Genomic DNA, 23,374 nt, shown 5'->3' with positions numbered 1-23,374 from the left:
CGAATGGCAAAACTCAGTTTCCCTCACTCTTAGAATAGGAAGGCAGTGAGTCACTGGGGCGCATTCCACATAGTGTGTCTGAGAACCCACCTTCTAGATGGAACCCAGGTTGCCCTCATCTATAGGCCAGGTACCATTGCTTGCTGCTAATAGATTCCCCCTTTCTGCATACTCCAAACCTAAACTGAGGCTAATACCTGAGACCCAGTGGGAAGCCACCACTGTGGGGTGGTGGGAGGCTCTGCTGGTGAGACCTCTCCTGGCATGCCTACAGCAGAGTGCTGCAGGGGGGGAGGCATGTGTGCAGTGTAGAAGCTTCCAGCTCACTCCGTCTACCTTGGGGACAGGCAGCCGTGGAGTATCAAGACAGGGCTCCTTACAGTTAACAGTAGCAGTGGTTGGGACACATGGGGCTGGCTTACCTTTCCACCCAAGCTGTGCTCTGGCTCCCTGGGTGATCCAGTTTTGACACTGGAGACCAGGCTGCCTCTCAGAGGGCTCCTCAGAGCCTCACTGAAAGTGAAGGACACCTGTCTGGCCACCCTGGCTAACTAAAAGACTGTGTGGGACTCGTGCCTGGCTTGGCGCTTGGCTGGTGGACTCAATGTGTAGCTCGACTTAGGAATGTTAAACGGCAGAACTTAGGAACTCTGCAGGTTAACATGGCCTGTAGAACTTCTGGGAATGGTAGACGTGTGGCTGGTGTTCAGTAATTGTTGAAAAGAAGCAGAGGCTTTATTACGCAAATCTTGCAGCTGGATCTGTATTTTGCAAAAGTACGTCATTTAATGCCTCATAGCACCATTTTGGATCTATGGAAAACGGATTGTGGCTGTTTGCTTCAGAAATGTGTGCATGGCTTAGGGCTAACTTCAGAATCCCATGCTATAGAATTAGGTTGCGGAGACAGGCTAATGCCGAGCCGAGCGTCCAGTGAGTGGCGGCCCTCAGGTCCCACCCGTGGGGTGCTGTGGCTGCCCTTGGCACTTGATGCACCTTTAGTCTTCCTGTGGGGACTGTGCAGCACTGACCCAGGTGATTCTCTGGCGGGGGAGGAGGGGTGGAGGGTGATGATGGTCAAGCTGCAGATTAACTCAAACAAAAGCCGAAGTGTGACAGAACATCACTATGCAACCTATTCTAGAATGGTCCTGACCATGGTTTTTTTTTTTTTTTTTTTTTTTTTTTGGGGTCCCGTTGTGGGGCCTGAACTCTGGACCTGGGCGCTGTCCCTCAGCTCTTCAGCTCAAGGCTAGCGCTCTACCACTTGGCTCACCACAGCATCACTTCTGGCTTTTTTCTTTTTGCTTATGTGGTGCTAAGGAATTGAACCCAGGGCCTCAGGCATGCAAGGCAAACGCTCTACCACTGAGCCACCTTCCCAGCCCCACCATGTTTTATTTTTGTCTTGACTACTTGCTGTATTATCCAAATTACCATGGAAGTAGCCAGAGTAGATTTGTTGTATGTTCTAGGATTGAGCTGTGTATGATTGTGTGTGCACCTGTGCACCGTGCATGCTGGTGTTAGTACTGGGTCTTGAGCTCAGGGTCTGAGCAGGTCTCCTAGCTTTTCACTCCAGGCTAGGACTCTACTAGAATCTACTTGAATCATAACTCCACTTATGGCTTTTTGATGGTTAATTGTAAGTAAGAGTCTCAAAGGCTTTCCTGACCAGGCTGTCTTCAAACCTCAATCTTTAGATCTCAGACTCCTGAGTGGCTAGGCTTACAAGCCACCAGCTGTTAGCTTCATTCTCTTAATATAAAGTTCCTGAGTATGACTTCAACTGTGTATTTGTATTTGAGCTTGGTAATGTTCACCTTTGTATGTGTGTGGTGCTAAGCCATAATGAATAATATGGTTCACTATACAGTCTTCCTTTCATTGTACATTTTCTGAGAGAAAAAGAGGGATCTTAGTGGCAGAAATGTTTTTTTTTTTTTAAAACTGATAACTGATCTATGAACAGAATGGACAGTATGGATCTACTTAATTGTAACTCTTGTGTTCTTCTCTTGTATCCACTAGGCTTCATGAGGAAATAATTGACTTTTATAACTTCATGTCCCCGTGTCCCGAAGAAGCAGCCATGAGAAGGGAGGTGGTGAAACGGATCGAGACTGTGGTTAAAGACCTCTGGCCAACGGCGGATGTGGGTACCGTCTGTATGCACAGCTCACACATGTCCGTGGAAATGCCTTGTGATTGTCTGTGTCAGTCAGACACACAGCCCTGTCTTTTTCTCTGGCTCTCGCATTAGAGGTGCACTTTCCCACTCCATGTTCCTGCCGAATGGTCAGCCCTGTGTGTTCGGCCCTGGTGTCTCACGTGCTGATGCCGGGCCACGGGCCTCAGGGCCTTGTGTTTGAGTGGTGTGGGAATTCTTGTTTTAAATTCACCTTCAGATCAAACATTTTATCCTCATCCCTACCTCCTCTGCTTGTCACAACACCAGGAAGTGTACAATGTGGTGTGATCGCTTCATGAAAATTGGGAGAGTTTCCTCGCCCTGCACTTTCATGTGCACAAATACGTGTTTATTATGAGGTGCATGAACGTTTTGTTGTGCACAGCATCAGGAGCTGTGCCTTCTGACCAGGCTGCTGACCACCTGGAGTTCCTGGTCTCGCCAGTCCACCTTCCTACCAGTGACCTCCCGGGACACTGGATAAGTGATGGTAGCCGTGGGCCCTGGCTGCAGGGCCCTGTGCTTTCAGCACCTCCACTCACAACATGAATGCACTTTTGCCTTTACACTTCAGTGCCTAGGACAAAGTTTTGCCCTAATCGCTTAGCTAGGGGCTGCAGACATTGCTGAAATATCAGAGGCAGGCCCTGAGAATTGCTGATGTTTGAGTTGATATAGGTGAGGACGTTAGTTTTATCAGTTAATTTTGAAGTTAAACATTTTTCTTTGTGAGTAATGTACTGTAAGGGTGGAAGACATTTTTTACTTGGCTGTAGACTTACCTGTCCCCTTCAAACTTCCACAGTGACTTGACCTGTTACCCAGGGATTTATTAGGTGTGAAGGAAGTATGCCTGCTGGATCTGTGGACATGTTTAAAGACAGTCTTGCTTTCTTTCAGGTGCAGATATTTGGCAGCTTTAGTACAGGTCTCTATCTTCCAACGAGGTAAGTATCAGATATCGCTGTGTGAGCTAGTGCTTGTGCGTACTGAGGTGGGCGGTTCTGTGAGCTCATGAAGGGCTAAAAGCATGTTTCTCGTAACCAGATATGAGGCTGGAAATGCCAGCTGAGGAGAAAGATTGGGTGGCACAGAGGGAATTGGCAGTACATGAAATGTGATGTGGTCTTATGGCAGGGCATTGGTGGCCTGGCATTTTTTCCTCTTTAACAGTTTGCTGAAGAGCAAAAATGCTGGGTGCTAAAAACAGCAAGATGAATGAGAAGACTTAGACTGGTTCCACTGTTGTAACAGAACAGACTTGAGTAAATTATAAACAATAGAAGCTGATTTGGCTCTCAGTTCTGGAGGGCCAGGTCTGGTTCGGCCTTGCTATGTCATAACCTGATAGAGGACATCATATTGAGAGGAAAAAAGGGGGCCTCTTCACAAGTAGCCCCATCCTGGGTGGCGGCCCCTGTGCCCTGACTAGTCACCTCTTAAAGGCTTTGCTTCAGGTTAGCTTTGAAGAACAGATCATAGTGGACCTGGTAGTGAGTACAGCGGAAGATGCTCTGATTTATACACATTTTGGAGCAAGTGACTATCGAAGTTTTGTTTTTGTTTTTGTTATTTTTTGGGTCTGGTCATGGGGCCTGAACTCTGGGCCTGGGTGCTGTCCCTCAGCTCTTCAGCTCAAGGCTAGCATTCTACCACTTGAGCCACAGTGCCACTTCCTGCTTTTTTCTTTTTGCTTATGTGGTGCTGAGGAATCGAACCCAGGGCCTCATGCATGCAAGGCAAGCGCTCTACCACTGAGCCACCTTCCCAGCCCCCTATCGAAGTTTTGATGAGGATTCAATTATATTTAAACAGTATTTTGTGAGGATTTTTGCATGATCACAAATGACAAATTCACTTTTAATCATGAAGGATTTTTAATTATAAATGTGCACTGTTTCATCAGAAGCTCCTGTTAACCCACTGCTAGTTAGCATTTGGAGGTGGAAGTGGAGATGACAGTAGAATTTGGGGACTAGAGGGAGCTGAACAGATCTGAGCTGCTCAGGGACATGGGCCAGCAGGCATGGGTCAGGCAGACAGCACAGGTGTTGGGTGTCTGGAAACATGGGCCATTGCTTGTTTGGACAGCAGCATTTCCATAATAGCTGGCCGCATCTTGTGACCTTCCTGCTTTCTGCCTCTCTCATGATAACAGCTCATCTCCCTGAGGGCAGGGAGCTTTGGTGGGCTGGGTGGTGTCTGTGGGAGTCGGGGAAGTGAGCAGTGGCTGATGTGCATCTTCCTTCTGTCCAGTGACATAGACCTGGTGGTCTTTGGAAAGTGGGAGCGTCCTCCACTACAGCTCCTGGAGCAGGCCCTGCGGAAGCACAATGTGGCTGAGCCGTGCTCCATCAAAGTCCTTGACAAAGCCACCGTGAGTGTCTACCCGGGCCTCGGGCACGTAGGGGGCCCTGCACCCTGCACAGCTGCTTTGTTGAGCACAACTGCTTGACAGCAGCTACTCCTTGGCATAGCACATGCTCATGATTACTAGCTGAGAAGTGTTCAGTGACCACGCGGTGGATATCTGTAAGATCTTCAGACTACGTCTGCCCCCAAACCCACAGTGTGTGGTCTATGCAGGAGGAAGGAATAAAGGAGAAGAGTTAAGAGGGGAGCAGCTGCCCTGCACTTAGTGCTGCCTGTCCTGGGACATACAGCTCAGGTTATCATGTGAGAAAAGATGATTGTTTGCCAAGTTCTAATCAGGAAAAGAAGCCAGGTGCCAGTGGTTCACATCTGTAGTCCTAGCTACTCAGGAAGCTGAAGAGCACAGTTTGAAGCCAGCCTGGGCAGGAAAGTTTGTGAGTCTCTTATCTCCCAATAACCAGCAAAAAAGCTGAAAGTGGCACTGTGGCTCAAAGTGGTAGATTGCCAGCCTTGAGAAAAGAAGCTCAGGAACAGTGCCTAGGTCCTGAGTTCAAGTCCCAGGACAGATAAAGAAAAAGAAAAAGGAAAAAAAAAAAAACATACTTGCTTTTCTTCCTGCTCAGAGACTGTATCTGCAAGCGAAAAAGGACTCGGAAAGCTGGAGAGAACCTGAATAATTCAGCTGCTTCTGATATGCACTTGTTTAGGTTTAGAGAAATTAGTGATTTCCGATTGGTGCAGACTGAACACGTAATTTCATGTGCTTGGGAGGCGGAGAAAGGAAGATGATGGTTTGAGGCCAGCTTAGGTAAAAAATAAGTGAAACCACATCTCATGGAAAGGTAGAGCAGTAGTGATTCATGTCTAAAATCCCTATTTTGCAGGAGGCATAGGTGGAATGATGTAGTCCAAGGTCAGCCCTGAGTTGACATGCAAGATCCTACCTGAAAAAGTAGACGGGAATGGAAGCATACGTAGTTCAAGTGGTAAAGCACTTGCTAGGTAGGCATGAGCCTAGGAGCCCTGTCTTCTGCTCCCCCAGAGATTAGATTGGTGCAGCTCAGGACTTGCACGTCGCTTGCCTCCTAGGGGACGGCCACCAGCTCAGCAGCACCTGGTCTGCCATCTCAGCTTCCGGCTGGTGCGAGTTGGAGGGATTGAGCTCGCGCACTGGCGATCAGGGCGTCGGGCGCACTCTCTCCTCTTTCCAGAGCCTGCTTTCTGCTGGGTGCTTTCGGTGGAGATGGGAGGGTGTTCACGCGAAGCCCGTGCTCTGAGGAGCAGCGGTCCTCCCCCTGCGGCCGCACGGAGCGCTCGCACTGCTCTCCGCTCTGGCAGCACCCAGGAGCTGTCTCCCTCCAGGTCCAGCTCTGGGGGAGCCTGTGTGCTCCTCTGACCTCTGCTCTGGAGGAGCGTTGTCCACCTGCTGAGGTGCTGCTGAAGGTCGTACACACCTAGCGCTCCCGGCCATTCTCAATGGCAGACTCTGTTGTCTTTCACATTTTATAGGTGAGGAAACTGAGGCATGCAGAGCAAGGTAATTAGCCCAAGGTGGGATAAACAGCCAGAGCCCATGCCTGGTGAGATTGTGGCCTCCGTGAGGGCCCGTCGGCTCTGAGCCATGTCCCTGTCCATTTTCCCACACCGGGAAGGGGCCTAGCTATCCCTGGCCCTCTGGCTTCCTTTTTTGGCCATCATGTTTGTGCAGTTGAAGAAGATGAAGCCCTCTGAAAAGCAAAGCAGGTGGGAATTTGTCTGTTTTACTATTTCAAGGTAAAGGACCTAAAGTGGGGCTTATTTCCCTGAATTCCAGAACATTCTGGAGGACAGATGGTGCCTGAGCAGTGTTGCAGTAGCTGCTTAGTCCCTGCGACCTTGCTGGTGTAGCACACTGGGCGGAGTCGCTTCGCCGTAGCTGTTCCAGGCCAGTCCAGCGGCCGCCCTTGCTCACTGCCTGGGCTCAGGAACGCAGGGCTAGAGCTCTCTCTGAGAGAGATGAGGGGAGTAGGTAGGAAAGGAGAGAGAGAGAAGATAGCAGGGCAAGGGGGAGAGAGAGAGAGACAGACAGACAGACAGAATATGAATGTGATGTTTCTTCCAAACCCTCACCAATAGAAAGAGGACTCATCAGCAGGCAAAGGTGGTGTGGCTTCTCAGGACACACAGGGGTTGGGCCTTGCCACCTGTTTCCCTTGCCCTCTGCTTTGGACCTCTTCGGCTGCCCCCTCTTTCCTCCAGCAGGGGTGGGGGGCTTGAATACACCAGACCCCGCTAGTCTGACTCCTGACAAAACCCCGACTCATGAAAATCCAGGCTTCATGATCTCTCAGTCCTCTTTCGAAAATAAGAAAGAAAACAATCTCTGTGCAATGTTGGAGACCTGTCAGGACTAATGGTTTTCTGAATTGAATCTTTCTAGGTACCGATAATAAAGCTCACAGATCAGGAGACTGAAGTTAAAGTGGACATCAGTTTTAACATGGAGACTGGTGTCCGGGCAGCAGAGTTCATCAAGAACTACATGAAGGTACTGCTGTAGGCTCGGGAACGACAGGGACTTGAGATTATGCTGCATGCGTTTACTTCTTGTAGAATTGTTAAAAACTTCAGCTTAAGAGGAGTCATTAACGATACTGACTGTATGCTGAGACCATTTATCCTATAATACTGTTGCTAAAGATTCTTTGGAATCCATAGCTGTCTTTCTGATTTGTTTAGTCATTTCCTGAAGTTGAGTCTTAATGTCCTTCCCCCTTATCACAGTGATGCCCAGCTCTGGGTAGCACACTGCAGGTCTAGTCCAGGACCCTGGGAAGCTGCAGGAGTCACCTTGCAGTTTAGCTTGGTTTGGTGCTCTCAGTAAAAGTAGGCTCAGCAAGTGTGAGGTAGGCTTAGCTCTTCAGCATCAAGCAGGTTTAGTTTCGGGAGATTGCAGGCACACCCAACCCCATGACCTGGGTCCTGTCTCCCACCCCCTCAAGGATCTTGTGCCCTTGATTTCCCCCTTCCTTCTGCACCAGCCTCTTCCCTGAGGAGTGTTTCTGACCTCTCCTGGTCATGTCCAGTTGCTCTGCCTTTCAGTGCCCCTCACAGGGTGAGCGCCCTGCTTGTTGCCCCCAAGCATCTGTGCTTGGAGCCTCGTGGCTGCTGGAAGGGTACGTCACCTGGGTTCTCACCTGACATTCAGGAAATGGATGCCTTGGTCTCCCAGAGCCTGAAAGTGGGCAAGAGGATTGCTGTCTTAATGTTCTTCACCAATGTTTTAACTAATCAGTAAATCATTTTCTTTTGAAATTTGCAGAAGTACTCATTGCTGCCTTACTTGATTTTAGTATTGAAACAGTTCCTCCTGCAGAGGGACCTGAATGAGGTCTTTACAGGCGGGATCAGCTCGTACAGCCTCATTTTAATGGCTATCAGCTTCCTACAGGTATGTGCATGTTCTAACGTTTGGGTTGAAGTATGCAAGGTGCTATCTTCCTGATGCTCTTCCCTCTACAGCCTTGCTGTCCTCCCCTCCTGGATTCTCTGGGTGGACAGAGCTGGACTCCTCATCTTTCATGCAACCAGCCTGCGTGTGCTGCTTTTGCTTTGTCCTATGACTTGGGCTGGTGGCTTACTGTCTGATGTAGCGCTCACCTGGGAGTTACATGATGTCTGTCAATGCTCAGAGATGGTCTTTTTACATTGGGAGAGTTTCCATTTCTTTATGGACAATAAAAAGTTATTTGTCGGCTACTTATCTGTGACTTACATTGAAAAAAAAAGTTTTAGAAAAAGTTGGGTGTCTCATTTGTGTATAATTTAAACCTTGTGAGATAGATGGAACATGGATTTTTTTTCCTTAAGTCATCTGTGATCTGTGTTTTGTTGAGTGGTATTCGGGAAAATCATGGTAGCAGACCTACCTAAGTATGGAATACTACAGGGTTCAATACGTAGCTGTACCTGTTCTTTTTAAAACATATAAAATAAGCCAGGTGCCGGTGGCTCACACCTGTAATCCTAGCTACTCAGGAGGCTGAGATCTGAGGATCATGGTTCAAAGCCAGCCTGGGCAGGAAAGTCTGTGAGACTCATATCTCCAATAAACCACTAGAAAACTGGAAGTGGCACTGTGGCTCAAGTGGTAGAGCGCTCGCCTTGAGCTGAAGAACTGAGGCATAGTGCCCAAGCCCAGAGTTCAAGCCCTATGACTGACCAAAAAAACCAAAAACCAAAACAAAACAAAAAACCATATAAAATAGTGGCTGAGTTAATTAAAACATTGAATGCTTGTTTCTATTTTCTAGAACAGGTTCCCCATTCTTTACAAAACCTTGTCCATCTATTTTAGCGACACAGCTGTATTCCTCTCTGTCATCAGTTTTGTATGTGGGCTTGTATAGGGAGGCTTCTATGTCCAGACCTAGTCAGTCTCCCAGCACATGGCAGTTGTGGACAGAGCTGTAGCCTGTCCACACAGGTTTTTCTTTTTTTCTTTTTTTTTGTCGGTCATGGGGCTTGAACTCTGGGCTTGGGCGCTGTCTTTGTGCTCTTCAGCTCAAGGCAAACACTCTACCACTTGAGCCACAGCACCACTTCCGGTTTTCTAGCAGTTTATTGGAGAGAAGAGCCTCACGAACTTTCCTGCCTGGGCTGGCTTTGAACCGAGATCCTCAGATCTCAGCCTCCTGAGTAGCTAGGATTACAGGCGTGAGCCACCGGCGCCTGGCTTATACAATTTCTTTATTTTGGGGGAGGGGGTCTGGTCGTGGGGCCTGAACTCTGGGCCTGGGTGCTGTCCCTCAGCTCTTCAGCTCAAGGCTAGCACTCTACCACTTGAGCCACAGCGTCACTTCTGGCTTTTTTCTTTTTGCTTATGTGGTGCTGAGGAATCGAACCCAGGACCTCAGGCACGCAAGGCAAGTGCTCTACCACTGAGCCACCTTCCCAGCCCTCACACAGGTTTTTCATACATGGAAACACAGCGAGCACTCTGCGGTTTTCTGGTTCTCTGATCATATCGGTGTGCCTTCCATCCTCTCCAGTGATAAGGCCCCAGACACCTTCCACCGTGTGTAGAAATTACTTTGAACTAAAAGTAGCCTTCTGTTCTTCATTGTCTGGTTTGGGGTATTTTAGTAGCACATTGGCAACTACAACCATGACATACTTACGCTGTGAATGTACCATTTGTGTCCTGTGTCACTGATTTTTAAGGTCCTTGCAGCTGGCCTAGGAGCCCACGGAGGCCACACTGAGCCCGGGCGGGATTAGCACCTCCCTCCCACATCCCCATGCTTTGTCTCTGCCCAGAATCATCCCTGCTCAGGGCAGGACTAATTGCGGCACCTGTGCTCATTTTATGGCTGAGTGAGGGAGATGGCCAGGCTCTGCCCTTGGCTGACTTTCAGATACTTGATTATGACTAAACAGTAAGGAAGGCAATAACGGTGAGACAAAACTAAGAGCTCTCAGCTTGTATGTTCTGTGGAAATGAGCAAATCCTCAAAAGCCCAAACCTCCCGAGCTCTCGAAGTAACTTCTTGCTCCTTGGGGCATCGTGTGTTCACAGGTGTCCAGTCAGGACTTGGGCATCTGTCAGGAATCTGCCAAGATTCCGCGTTGACACAGTCCAATAGAAAGGCGACGCACCCCGCATTCCTGAGGTCCAGGGCTATAGCAAGTGAGATTGACAAAGGCTGCTTTTTGAATTCACTTTAAGAGCAAGAACTGCATGTGGGCAGCCGCATGTGGGCTTCTGAGGATTATGTGAGAAGAGTCACACTATCAGTGACATAGGACTTGTTCAGGAACTGCCGCTCAGGGTCAGAATGAGGCCATTACTTGCTCGATGAAAGGGTAGCACTGAATTAGGGCTGATGCTGATCTGTATGATGAGCAGGATATGAGTTTGTTACAAATATTGTCAGGCAATGCTAATTACCTCTAGGCACAGATAAAGGGAATCACTTCACTGTCGAAGTGATTGGTAGTGGTATTCAGTGTAATGTTGCCCCCTACTGGTTACATTTCAGAACGGTGCTCTTAAGGTAAAATTACATCCAACCATCCAGATGACTAAATTATGCTGAGTGTAGCCAGCAAGTGTGCCAGCATTTGGCAGCTTTTGGCGAATTAGGTGTATGTGTGTAGGCCTCCCTGTATGGACTGCCAGTTGAAGTGATGAAATGTAAGACTGCCATCTAGACATAGTCTTTCTTTGGAGCACTTTGTTCCACAGAGGCCCCGTGCAACTGCTCAGGTCTCTCTGTGCTGGAGTCTGCTGGATATATGTCATTTTCTTTAGACTATGACTTGAGTCCATATGAATTGTGACTGCATTGCTTTTACAGTTGCATCCAAGAATTGATGCCCGGAGAGCTGATGAGAACCTTGGAATGCTTCTTGTAGAATTTTTTGAACTCTACGGAAGAAATTTTAATTACTTGAAGACTGGTATTAGAATAAAAGAAGGAGGTGCCTATATCGCCAAAGAAGAGATCATGAAAGCCATGACCAGTGGGTACAGACCGTCGATGCTGTGCATTGAGGACCCCTTGCTGCCAGGTGAGGCTCCGAGCTCCCCTGGCAGGGATGGAGGCCTCTCAGCCCCCTCTTCTGACAGGAGAGCGCTCAGCGTCACCCTCAGAATGCCTCATTCTTCTAAGGAGATGGCTCTCTTTACAAGTGTTCATGTTCTATAACCAACCAGAATTAAGAATAAAAGACCCAGCATTTTCAGATTACAGAGGTGTTCGATACTCATTGTAAACTTGTCCCTCCCAGGAAGAAGTTATGAAGATAGAAAGCAAAGTGTTTTAGAATCTTCTTTTGGGGCATTTTTTCATTTTTTCCTATGGGGATATTGATATTTGTTACTGTCATCTTTTATTTATTTATTTATTTATTTTTGGGTCCAGTCGTGGGGCCTGAACTCTGGGCCTGGGTGCTGTCCCTCAGCATTTCAGCTCAAGGCTAGCACTCTACCACTTGAGCCACAGCGCCACTTCCGGCTTTTTTCTTTTTGCTTATGTGGTGCTGAGGAATCGAACCCAGGGCCTCATGCATGCAAGGCAAGCACTCTACCACTGAGCCACCTTCCCAGCCCATGTCATCTTTTGTTTAAACAATGTCTACAACACAGATTACCAGCTTGCTTTTTGACTTAACAGTCCATCCTAGTCCCTTCCTTGGGTAGATGGGCAGGTTCCATTCCGGGATAAGGATAACCAAATGGAAGAGTCCAAGGCAGGGCTCCTGGCTTCATCCACTGGTGCTGACATGTAAGTCAGTGCTTATACATCCAGACCCTTGGCAGGAGTCCTTTTGAGTCTTTGCTAACCCAATGAAGGTCTTTGATATAAATTTAAATTTTAACTTACATTTAAAAAAACAGTAGAATTAAACACATTGTTATTTATCAATCCCACACATGTTTATTGAGCAGTTATTAGGTGAGACACTGGTCTTACTGTTGGTGATAGTATTGAGGAACAGGTGACAGGAAAGGTGGAGGCCAGCTCCAGGTACTCTGCTCCTCCGTGTTGCTTCCTGGTGTGACTTCCTGTGCTCTCCATTTGTCTGCCCTCTGTCTTCTTGCGGGCTGTGTGTTAGGAAAACCATATGCTGCACACAGAATACTCTCTCTTCCTCACTTTAAGTTTTCATTGCAGTTGGTTTCTTGTTATTAAGCTGCTCCTATAGGCTTTGTTTTAATATCTTCAAATTCAGTACTATTTTTTAGTCTTATGGCTTCTTGGGCGAGATCATTTTCCTAAAAATATCCTTCAAGATAACGTGCTGGCGTTGGTGTCATGGTATGGGAGCATCTATTTCCTGGCTGCACTGGGTGCAGTGTCTCACCCATCTGTGTTTTATGTTGTATTCTCAAACTAGAGACTTCCACTGTCCTCAATTGTCTGCTTAATTGTACTTGAAAAGTGAAGAACTGTGTTATCACTGGGTTATCTTTAAATGTAGAAAAGATAAAGTGCTTATACTTAGACTATTCCTCCTTAAAAAAAAAAAGAAAAAAACCAGCCATACTACCCTGTTTTGTGCAGGATGACACAAGTGGATCCCTTATAAAAATGAAGCTGACTGGCTTACTTGGTGATGGCCTCGTTTGGTTTGCTGTGAATCCAGTTTTAGCACCTGAGGGTTCACATCTAGGGCTTTCTTCCCCAAAGGGCTAACTTCCTGCAGGTTCCACAAGCATGAGTTCAATGGCAGCGTACTCAGGGTCAGCTGTCAGCTCTATCTGCAGTTATTCCGAACTCACAATTATGCAGGTCAGCGCTGCTGGCTTCCTGTGATTGTGGCAGTCTGGGGTGTTAGCAGCTTTTCCATGTGACTCACACTTCCCTGGTGATGGTGACAGACCAGAGCCACATAGATGATGCACACTGAGCCTGCAGGCACTAGCTGTATGTGCCGTGATGCGTGGTGCGTTCACAGGTGCTGCTTTCCAGGCGTACTTGTTGTGCTGGCCTGGCTTGGCTCTGCTGGTGGAGCCTGGGAGCATCTTGGTGGTGAGAGCTGGACTCCCTGTAACTTGCGGGATAACAGCTCAGGCCTGCAGCCAGGTTTGACAGCTGCCTTTCCATTTCAGGGAATGACGTTGGCCGGAGCTCCTATGGGGCCATGCAGGTGAAGCAGGTGTTTGACTACGCCTACATTGTGCTCAGCCATGCTGTGTCGCCGCTTGCCAGATCCTATCCCAACAGGGATTCTGAAAGGTAATGGAGGTCCTGCATCTGCATTCTGGGCTCCCCGCTTCTTCCTTGGGCCACGGGCTCCCATGGCGCTTCTGACGTCCTGCTGTGGAGGCTGTCTGCGCTCCTTAGTAACACGACACAGTGTTCTCTAAGTACAAACAGCTACTCTAGAGGGGTTTTCAGCTCCTTCCACCTGCCAAGTGGTGTTGATGTCCTACCTTGTTCTTTTCTAGTACTTTAGGAAGAATCATCAAAGTCACTCAGGAGGTGATCGACTACCGGAGGTGGATCAAAGAGAAGTGGGGTGGCAGGACCCACCTGTCTCCAGAGCTCGGTGAGAGGCGCGCGCAGCCGGGGACCCAGCCTCTGCGGTCTGCCTTCCCGCCAGCTGCGAAAACACCTAGGTTTCCCGATGAGCAGCAATTCAATACTGTAGGCTGTAGATCGGCACAGTCCAGCGGGACTGAGTGCATGCTCTCCACCTGTGGGTTGTGAAGTTTCTAGTGGCTGTATTAGTAATGTGGAGAAGATGAGCACATGTATTTTATTCAGTTTCACTCAAGGTAAAACATTTCAGCATGTAGTTGGCTTAAGAAATTGCGTAGCTAGTTTATATCCTTTTGTGTTACTCTGTCTTTGAAATACGGTATGTACTCGTGTTTATAGGACCTCGTTTTTAGGGTACTAAATTTTTATGAAAAATGCTTTCTTATTTCTTAAAAGCTACAGGAGATGATGTTTTTATTTTTTTTTTTAATTTTTATTTTTTGGGTCCGGTCGTGGGGCCTGAACTCTGGGCCTGGGCGCTGTCCCTCAGCTTTTCAGCTCAAGGCGAGCGCTCTACCACTTGAGCCACAGCAGCACCACTTCGGCTTTTTTTCTTTTTTCTTTTGTGGTGCTGGGAAATCGAACCCAGGGCCTCAGGCATGCAAGGCAAGCGCTCTACCACTGAGCCACCTTCCCAGCCCAGGAGATGTTGTTGTTGTAAGCATAATCTGATGTTTTTCAGTGAATGAGGTGAATACTGTTCTACAATCAGACGAGTTGAACGTAACATTCTGTTTGCCCCTTGTACTGGCCGTTCTGGGAGCTCCTCTCAGTGACCTGTGCTGTGTTCTCTCACCCCAGACAACAGGATTAAGACAAAGGAGCGAATCGGCACGTGCAATGGGGAGCAGGCACAGAGCCGGGAGCCCGGCTCACCCTACAGCCAGCGCCTGGCTTTGTCCCTGTCCAGTCCCCAGCTCCTCTCCTCGGGCTCCTCTGCTTCTTCCGTGTCCTCACTTTCAGGGAGCGATATTGTGAGTACCCCCGCGTCCCCTGGGTCGTCAGCCGGGGGTGCAGGCCTGGCAGGCCTCCATAGCAGTTTCACCAGCCTTGGTTTCAGTGTGTGGCGTGTGTGCGTGCATTCCCCGCAGCCTGCGCTGGGCTGCCCCTCTGGCATTGGCTTGAGAGTCCCAGTCTTAGTTGCCCATGTGACCTTTTGGTTGGGAGCAGCGGAAGCACATGGTTGGGCTGTGGACTGTTAAGAACCGATTTGGATGTTAAAAAGACAAGTTAGGTCCAGGTGTCTCTCCAGTATTTCTTCGATGTACTCTCATGTTGCAATGACTGGCGGGCAGCGTGGCGGGGTGTTCAGACAGGAGCATGGTTCCAACAAGCTCTCAGAGTGGCCTCCGTGCGGGTGCTCCTCGGAGCTGAAGTGCTGCTCTTTTGGTTGTTTGTGCTGGATTCTAGGACTCGGACACACCGCCCTGCAGCACACCCAGCGTTTACCAGTTCAGCCTACAAGCACCGACCGCGCTGGTGGCCACCCTACCCACTGCCTTGCCGATGCCCAGCAGCAAGGCTCAGCCCAGCACTTCCAGAACACTGATCATGACAACCAACAATCAGGTACAGCTCTTCTCCCTGATCATGACAGCCAGCAATCAGGTACAGGTCTCTTACTGATCATGACAGCCAGCAATCAGGTACAGGTCTTCTCCCTGATCATGACAGCCAACAGTTAGGTACAGGTCTCTTACTGATCATGACAGCCAACAGTCAGGTACAGTTCTCTTACTGATCATGACGAACAACAGATACAGGTCTTCTCACTGATCATGACAACCAGCAGTCAGGTACAGGACTTCTCAGAGGACAAGCCCAGGCTACGGCTTTTGACTACAGAGCTCAGGACGGGAGAGGAGTGCTGGCTTAGAATTAGAAAAAGAATCTTTTGCATCTGTGATAGGCCAAGCATCTTTATCTCACTATATGTTTTTTCTAGGGTAGAATTTACTTCCCATCGTTCTATAAATGATAGTCTTTGAGGCTGTTGGTGGAGGCCCATGGTGTCTGATCGTAGCATTCAGAACACTGTTGGGTTCTTGAGTATTGAATGCTACTTGACGAGGGCCAAGGTGATCATCTTTCTAGCTGCTCCCTCAGTATCCAAAAGGAGACTGTTGCTGTCCTGGAGAGATTGATGCTGGCCACTGCTTTGATCTCAGTATCCCAATGTTTAGGCTTTTAGCATTTTAATATGAATTGAGACTTTTCCTGTTATTATTTTGGAGACTATTCCTATTAGACTATGCTCTACTTTGAAATTTGGATTAAAGGTAGAAGTCTAAATGAGAATGTTGCAAATACTAAACTTGGTGTTAGTATCTTTATTATACATGAATTAAATATGAATGAACACAGCACATTCATTTACTCGAAAGTGAATGAAACCAGCTTTAGAGCTGTGGGCTGAGTTGAAACAGCTCCCACGGACTGGTCTCTTGAGTAGTTTGGCTGGCTGGGATCCATCCATTCGCAGAGTCAGACGAGCTCCCCAAATGCAGAGCTTCACACTGCGAGGTTGACATGTGAGTGCTGACGGAGTTTGTAGTCGCACCCAGGAAGTGCAGCACAACCCACACACCTTGTTGGTGCATATATGTAACATTCTCAGTCGGTTGTTTAAATTATTAAATTTTGTCCAGATAAACTTATTTGCCACATCTTCCCATGGCATTGGGCAGCTACTTAACTGGTGCCAAGTTCAGTGTCTCAGAGAGCTCTGTCTCCTGTTGTGACTACTTGTGGTCCTTGCAGACTTTAGGGATGTTGGGGAGTCTTAAGTCAAGTGGGTGCTGTGGCCGAGTGTCTCAGTATTTACACAAATCTGTTGTCTGATGTGAGGCAGGCTAAGGTATTTATGTCAGTAGAAAGTGGTTCCCTCCACTGGAACAATTCAGTGAACTCCATCCTGAAATACGGAGCTTGCAGAATGATGGCTACCCATGAGGGACATGATTTCTGAGTCTTACAGGGATGCAGTTGGGGATCCTTGATTGGTGGTCACTAAGGGCGTTGGAGATCCCAGAGAATGGAGCATGCTTTTCTGGAGATCCACTTCCCTGGAGAGCAGAGGAAAGGCTGAGATTTCCCTAGCACAAGATTCTAGCAGAGTGTAACAAAGGGGATGTTTTACTGTTGCCCCTGCTCTTTATTCCCTGGAGTGCTTTTGATGGTGGCCAGCCACTGCGCACCATTCCCCGGGTGTCTCCCTCCAGAGGTGTTTGTGGTGAACAACAGGATGCCCAGATGGGACGGGGCATTCGTGGCCTCATGTCAGAGAACTGGTGCTCACCAGCACTCCTCCGCTGTGGCGGAATGGGTGCTTTGGGAAGGAGCAGCCCAGGAGCAAGAGAAGAGGCAAGAAGGACTGCTCCTGGCTCCCACCTTCCCCTCCGTGTGGACCTTGTGTTCCCTTGGGTCAGAAGCGGGGGGTGGAGGGGGTGGGGGTGGAGTGTTTACTCAGGGGCCCTTCCCACAGATCCAAGTGGTACTTGCTATTTTGATGGCTTGAATTGTGGTTTGGTCTTCAGTGAGTTTTAGAATTGGGTTCTGGGTTGACTGAATATTGTATTGCTCTTCCAGAAGTTGAGTTATTTCCAATTCAAGGGCAGTACTGCTAGGTCCTGAGAAAGCACTGAGGCTTTACCAAGCGTACGAGCGGGTGTGCGGGTGGGTTGTTCATAGACAGGCCTGGCTTGCAGTGACCTTGGGCTTTGGGCCTTTGCTGTGCACAGGTGTGAATGTTTCTTTCTTTGTTCCTAGACCAGGTTTGCGATCCCTCCGCCCACCCTTGGGGTGTCCCCGGTTCCCTGCAGACAGGCTGGCGTTGAAGGAACCACCTCCTTGAAGGCTGTCCACCATGTGTCCTCCCCGGCCATCCCCTCCACGTCCCCCAATCCGCTGTCCAGTCCTCATGTGTACCACAAGGTGTGTGACACCCGCCGCTGCCCTCCAGCAGTGCATCCAGGCGTGTGGGGACACGTGTTCACACCCCCAGCTGTGTGACACACGTGTTCACACCCCCAGCTGTGTGGGACACACGTGTTCACACTCCCAGCTGTGGGACACACGTGTTCACACCCCCAGCTGTGTGGGACACACGTGTTCACACCCCTAGCTGTGGGGGACACACATGTTCACACCCCCAGCGGTGTGGGACACATGTGTTCACACCCCCAGCTGTGGGGACACGTGTTCACACCCCCAGCTGTGTGGGACACACGTGTTCTGTGTGGGACACACGTGTTCACACCCCCAGCTGTGTGGGACACACGTGTTCACACCCCCAGCTGTGAGGACACACGTGTTCATACCCCCAGCTGTGGGGGACACACGTATTCACACCCCCAGCTGTGGGGACACACGTGTTCACAACCCCAGCTGTGGGGGACACACGTGTTCACACCCCCAGCTGTGTGGGACACACGTGTTCACACCCCCAGCTGTGAGGACACACGTGTTCATACCCCCAGCTGTGGGGGACACACGTGTTCACACCCCCAGCTGTGGGGACACACGTGTTCACACCCCCAGCTGTGGGGGACACACGTGTTCACACCCCCAGCTGTGGGGACACGTTCACACCCCCAGCTGTGTGGGACACACGTGTTCACACCCCCAGCTGTGGGGACACACGTGTTCACACCCCCAGCTGTGGGGACACACGTGTTCACACCCCCAGCTGTGGGGACACACGTGTTCACACCCCCAGCTGTGTGGACACACGTGTTCACACCCCCAGCTGTGGGGGACACACGTGTTCACACCCCCAGCTGTGGGGACACACGTGTTCACACCCCCAGCTGTGGGGGACACACGTGTTCACACCCCCAGCTGTGGGGGACACACGTGTTCACACCCCCAGCTGTGGGGGACACACGTGTTCACACCCCCAGCTGTGGGGACACACGTGTTCACACCCCCAGCTGTGGGGGACACACGTGTTCACACCCCCAGCTGTGGGGACACACGTGTTCACACCCCCAGCTGTGGGGGACACACGTGTTCACACCCCCAGCTGTGTGGGACACACGTGTTCACACCCCCAGCTGTGGGGACACGTGTTCACACCCCCAGCTGTGGGGACACACGTGTTCACACCCCCAGCTGTGGGGACACACGTGTTCACACCCCCAGCTGTGGGGACACACGTGTTCACACCCCCAGCTGTGTGGGACACACGTGTTCACACCCCCAGCTGTGTGGGACACACGTGTTCACACCCCCAGCTGTGGGGACACACGTGTTCACACCCCCAGAAGTGGTTTTAAAGGGGGTGGGGGTCACTTTCTGGTTACTCAACTTTCTTTTCTGAACTATTTTAAAATGGAATATACTTCCATTGTCCCAAGACGTCTCAGTTCTTCTGCTGAGCTGGTTGGCATACAGCTGAAATTTGAAGCAGGCTTTTGTTTTCCCATTTACTCGTTCTTTTCACGCTGAGGTATTTACATTAGTTTTCCAGAAGCAGAGGGTAAGACCAGGAACACACTTGTCCCTGGTGCTGTGTTTGCCAGTAGCTTGCCTCCCTGCCTGTGTGGGTGAAGGGCCGCATGGCCAGGCCCTGTTCACTGTCCTCCAGCTCTCCCAGGAGCCCCAAGGGGCCTGCGGCTTCCGTGATGAGGTCCCTGTGCTCTTCATGTGCGTGGAGAAGTATGACCTGGGTTTTCTAGCAAGATTGCTCTGCAGGGTTTGATGTTCTCCCTTGGGATTCAGTAAACTGGTATATCTGTTAGTGTTCGCATTTTATGCCAGATCGTCCTTACGTCAGGCACTGATGGCTCACACCTGTAATCCTAGCTAGTTACGAGGCTGAGAGCTGAGGATCTCAGCCAGCTCAGACAGAAAAGCCTGTGGGGTGCTCGCTGATTTGGAATTAACCACCAAAAAAGCTAGAAGTGGAGCTGTGGCTCAAGTGGTAGAGTGCCAGCCCTAAGTGAAAAAAGTAGGCAATAGTAAGAGAACCAGAGGTTTAGCTCCAGTACTGGCATGCTAAAAAAAAAAAAAGTCTAATCCAGTTATGCCAGTGCATTTTTATTGTAGAGGGTTTGTCTTTAGCTCTGTGTGGCTCATTTCTAGCATATAACAGAACACTCCTGCCATCCTTTAGCAGTAGGGCTTTTGTCACAGTCCCATGCTCATCTGTCAGAAATAGGTGATAACTGGTCAAGAGTGTTTCTTGATTTTTATCCTCCACTTCTGGAAACTGAGTAATGAAATCAACTTGACCAATAAATTGGAAAACAAAATAATTTTCATTTTCAAGCTAGCTTATTTCAAATTTTAGTTTTTATGCTAATTGAGCAGGAGAATGGAGAGATGTCTTGTGCCACTACACTTCTTAGCGGAGCGTCTTCATCGCGTTAGCTTATGCTTTCCTTTCTGCCTTTCTGCTATTTGGTTTGCTCTGAGTCTTACTCCGTCTGTGCGGAGAGCGTCCCCAGCCCGTGTGCTGCCCCTGACAGTGGCCAGGGCACACGCCACCCACTTGCGTGGTTCCAAGTCATAGTCTCGGGGAGGCCTGACAGGGAGCTTCTCATCCCTGTGGGGTGCAGAAGAAACCAGACAGGAGAGTGGAGAAGCTGTGTGGTGAGACCTGGCCCGCCCGGCTTCCGGGAGTGGCTGCAAGGAGGTGACATCATTAACCTGGAGACGTCGGTGCCCTGCTCTGCTCTGCCTCCAGCCGTGCACGTGGCAGCGCCCGCACCTGCCAGTCGTCCTCAGGCCTCTTCCTGTGGCTCCGGCCTTGCCGGTGGAGGGCAGTGCGCCAGGGCGGCCAGGCACGCTGCCTGCCTTGGCAGAGTGCTCTCCAGTAGATGGGGTGGGTGGCTGGTGTGGGGCCCGCGTGTCCGTGTCGTACTCTGACACTTCTCCCCCATCTCTCCAGCAGCACAACGGCATGAAACTTTCCATGAAAGGCTCCCACAGCCACGCTCAGAGCGGTGGCTACAGCTCTGTGGGCAGCGGAGGCGTGCGGCCCCCGGTGGGCAACCGGGGGCACCATCAGTACAACCGCACCGGCTGGAGGAGGAAAAAGCACGCGCACACGAGGGACAGCCTGCCCGTGAGTCTGAGCAGATAATGGCTCCTGTCTGTGTCCGTCCTGGACTGCCCCCGCCCTGGGCACTGCAGGGAACTAAGACCAGCATCCAGCACCTCAGCCGCGGGCCAGAGCGCCCACCCCGCCCCGCCCGCCCGCCGCTGATCACTCTGCATGTTTCTCTGTGTGGTGGTCGCGTCCATCTTCCAGAACAGCTCCCCGTGCTCATCTGTGAAGCCTTATTCAACACGGACATATGTCTGCCCGTCTGCCGGGGGCCGCGCCGTGCGGGCGGGGCGGGTTTGGGAGCACAGGGTGTGTGCTCCGTGGTCCTGCCGTGGCCCTGTGTGTGTCCGCGCTGGGGCGTGGCGCTTCCGTGGTGGGCCTGTCGCGGGAGTCGGCCCCTCCTGGCGCTCTTGCGTTCCTGCTGGGGAGGCCGGTCGGAGGCCATCGTTTTACTGCCCTCACATCTTGTTTGAAACTCTGGAACTGTTTTTCTATGTAAATATTGAAAACTTATGATTTGTGCAATAACTCAGATATTTTTTATTTAATTTCATATTTTCACATAAGTTATATTTAAGGGAGGAGGGAATTTTTTTTTTTTTAAACAAGCGTAGATCCTTTCCCAAGTTGCATTTTCTAAGTTGGGTTCATCATGTTGGCTGGTTGTCTGACGGGCATCATCGCAAACACCGTAACGCGAGGGTCTGGGCTTTATTTTGTGTCTTTTCTTTTGGTCAGATGTGCGGAAGGAGCGACGTGGCCTGGGTGGGTCTCGGAGCCCCGAGGCAGGCCGCGGGCTGAGGGGCTGTTCTGACCAGGAGTTCTGCTGTTTTAGTTCTTTTAAACTAGACAACAAATCCAGCATTTAAAGTGCCAGAAGTATAACTCTCTAAGGGGAGAAAAGGTTGTTAGATCTTTAAGCAAAATGTGAACTTGGAAGCGCCCGGCTCCGCAGAGTCGTGTGGCGTGGCGTGGCGGGCCGGCGTGGCGCCCGGAAGGCGCGCCCAGTTTTAGGAATGTGGAGAAAGGAATTCCGTTGATTCCGTGGAGGAATCTGCATAGCAGTATGCATTCGTTCTGTTAAGAGCAACTATTCCCGAAGTACCTCCACTGCTCGGGGCAGGCGGGGAGTATCTTCATGTATCGCAGGAGAGCACAGCCCCGCGTGGGCCCAGGAGCGTCCGAAGCATACCGGTATCCTATGCAAGTGTATTCTGCCACAACAACCACTGTCTTTCTTACCTTTTTCTGAACAAGAATATATCCATCCTGCCGAACCCTGAATGTTCAGAGCACTATGGTTGTCCCGGGAGTTGGTTGCATCTTGCAGGCCCTCTGACGTCCTGTTTTGAAAAGGGGGGGTCTGGCCCTGCCAAACACTACAGGTAGGTTGGTGTTGGAAGTCTGCTAGCAGAGAGCGCGGAGGTCAGAGGCTGGAGGCCCTGCCCCCGAACGGCGTGCGGCAGTGGCTGTCCTCGCCAGGCGCCGGGGGCTGTGGCCACCGGCACAGCAAGGGGCCGCCGCTCTAAGCGGGGCCCGTCCATCTTCTACCCGAGCGGTCCGGCTGTTTACTGACCTCGGGCGCCTGGAGGCCTCTCGGAGCGGAGCCGCACGCACGCACACATGCGGGGTCTGTAGTCGAGAGGATTAGAGTCATCCAAAATATTTAAAAATATTTAAATCGTGAACCTATTGATAAAGCATATTTATCAACACTGATCCTTAGGCCTGTACTAATCTCTACACATTAGCAATATTGACTGTAAACCTGCGAAAGGAAGCCACTGCGGGCCCAGGCGCGGGCCCGCGGCATGTAGGTGTGCGTTTTAAAGCTTGTTCCCTAGACACAGGTACCATGTCCATTCCTGTCACGGTGAACCAAATGAATTGGCCTGGCTACCACGGTAGTGTGTGCTGCAGGTTTCACAGAGTTACCATGTTCCGATTTATGTGTGAGTGTGTGGACAACAATGTGGAAGCTAAAATTGACATATTTTTATGTAAAGTTTTTCTATTCTTTGATTTTTAATAAACTTTGAAAACCAGCTTTGTGCGTGAGTAGGCGCTTTCCTCGTCGCCCGAGGCGGCTTGCCGGGTCGTGGGTTGGGCTGTCATGGGCTCGCGAGGGAGCAGGTACTGGGCCAGGCGCACGATGGCTCCGGGCTTCACGAGCCCCGTGTGCGGAAGAGCAGCAAGCAGGTCCCCACGAGTGAGCTGGCCAGGGACCCGCAGTGCGGTCTGGCGCCTCGCAGGCCAACACCCTCAGCAAACCCTTCCCAGCACCCATCCGGTGTACCTGGAAACAGCTCACGTGTGAGCAAGCGTGGTAAGAGTGCTTATAAGCCCGTTAGTGACGGCTTGGAGTCCAGGCTGCGTGGCACCTTCGCGTGTGCGTGCAGTTTTCATGGTGCCTTCAGCATCGCCAAGGTGGGTGTTTTGGCTAAGTAACTCACACCTCTCCACAGATGGATGGTTTGCGTTGTCCAAGACCGGGATTCGAATTCAGTATGTGACACTTGATTTCATTCATTTGCTGGTGCTCCACCCCCTGAGCCATGCCCGAACCCCCTCTTACAAGTGCTCTGAGCAGGTCCAGCCTGGACAACAGTCCAGTGCTCAACACTGTTCAGTTCTTAGGGTGTGTCAGGAAAATGCACCTGGGGGAAGTCCAAGCCCAGGGCCAGGAGCGCCTCTCGCAGCCACACCTGCGGCCCAGGCCTGGCCGCCGCT

The 23,374-nt window shown here is 50.4% G+C and overlaps 1 protein-coding gene across 2 annotated transcripts in view; it reads left to right on the top strand.

Annotated features, from left to right (window-relative positions):
* The window catches only part of Tent4a (terminal nucleotidyltransferase 4A), a 40,273-nt gene extending 17,583 nt beyond the window's left edge, over window positions 1–22,690 (top strand). Inside the window, exons 2-13 of one of the 2 annotated variants that reach the window (XM_042695234.1) lie at window positions 2,032–2,155; window positions 3,092–3,138; window positions 4,448–4,568; window positions 6,984–7,091; window positions 7,866–7,994; window positions 10,903–11,116; window positions 13,161–13,287; window positions 13,500–13,600; window positions 14,395–14,567; window positions 15,004–15,162; window positions 17,362–17,526; window positions 20,489–22,690. In XM_042695234.1, coding sequence (XP_042551168.1) covers window positions 2,032–2,155; window positions 3,092–3,138; window positions 4,448–4,568; window positions 6,984–7,091; window positions 7,866–7,994; window positions 10,903–11,116; window positions 13,161–13,287; window positions 13,500–13,600; window positions 14,395–14,567; window positions 15,004–15,162; window positions 17,362–17,526; window positions 20,489–20,680 — 1,660 coding nt within the window. In that variant the 3' untranslated portion in view covers window positions 20,681–22,690. Of the gene's footprint in view, window positions 1–2,031; window positions 2,156–3,091; window positions 3,139–4,447; window positions 4,569–6,983; window positions 7,092–7,865; window positions 7,995–10,902; window positions 11,117–13,160; window positions 13,288–13,499; window positions 13,601–14,394; window positions 14,568–15,003; window positions 15,163–17,361; window positions 17,527–20,485 lie in introns of both variants that reach the window. The other variant, XM_042695233.1, reaches the window with a different exon arrangement.
* The last annotated feature ends 684 nt before the right edge of the window (window positions 22,691–23,374 follow it).

Source organism: Dipodomys spectabilis, unplaced genomic scaffold (assembly GCF_019054845.1).
Source record: "Dipodomys spectabilis isolate Male_0828 unplaced genomic scaffold, ASM1905484v1 ptg000179l, whole genome shotgun sequence".
Taxonomy (NCBI): Eukaryota; Metazoa; Chordata; class Mammalia; order Rodentia; family Heteromyidae; genus Dipodomys; species Dipodomys spectabilis.
Note: the sequence above shows the minus strand (reverse complement) of the source record. Positions and strands in the feature narration are given on the sequence as shown.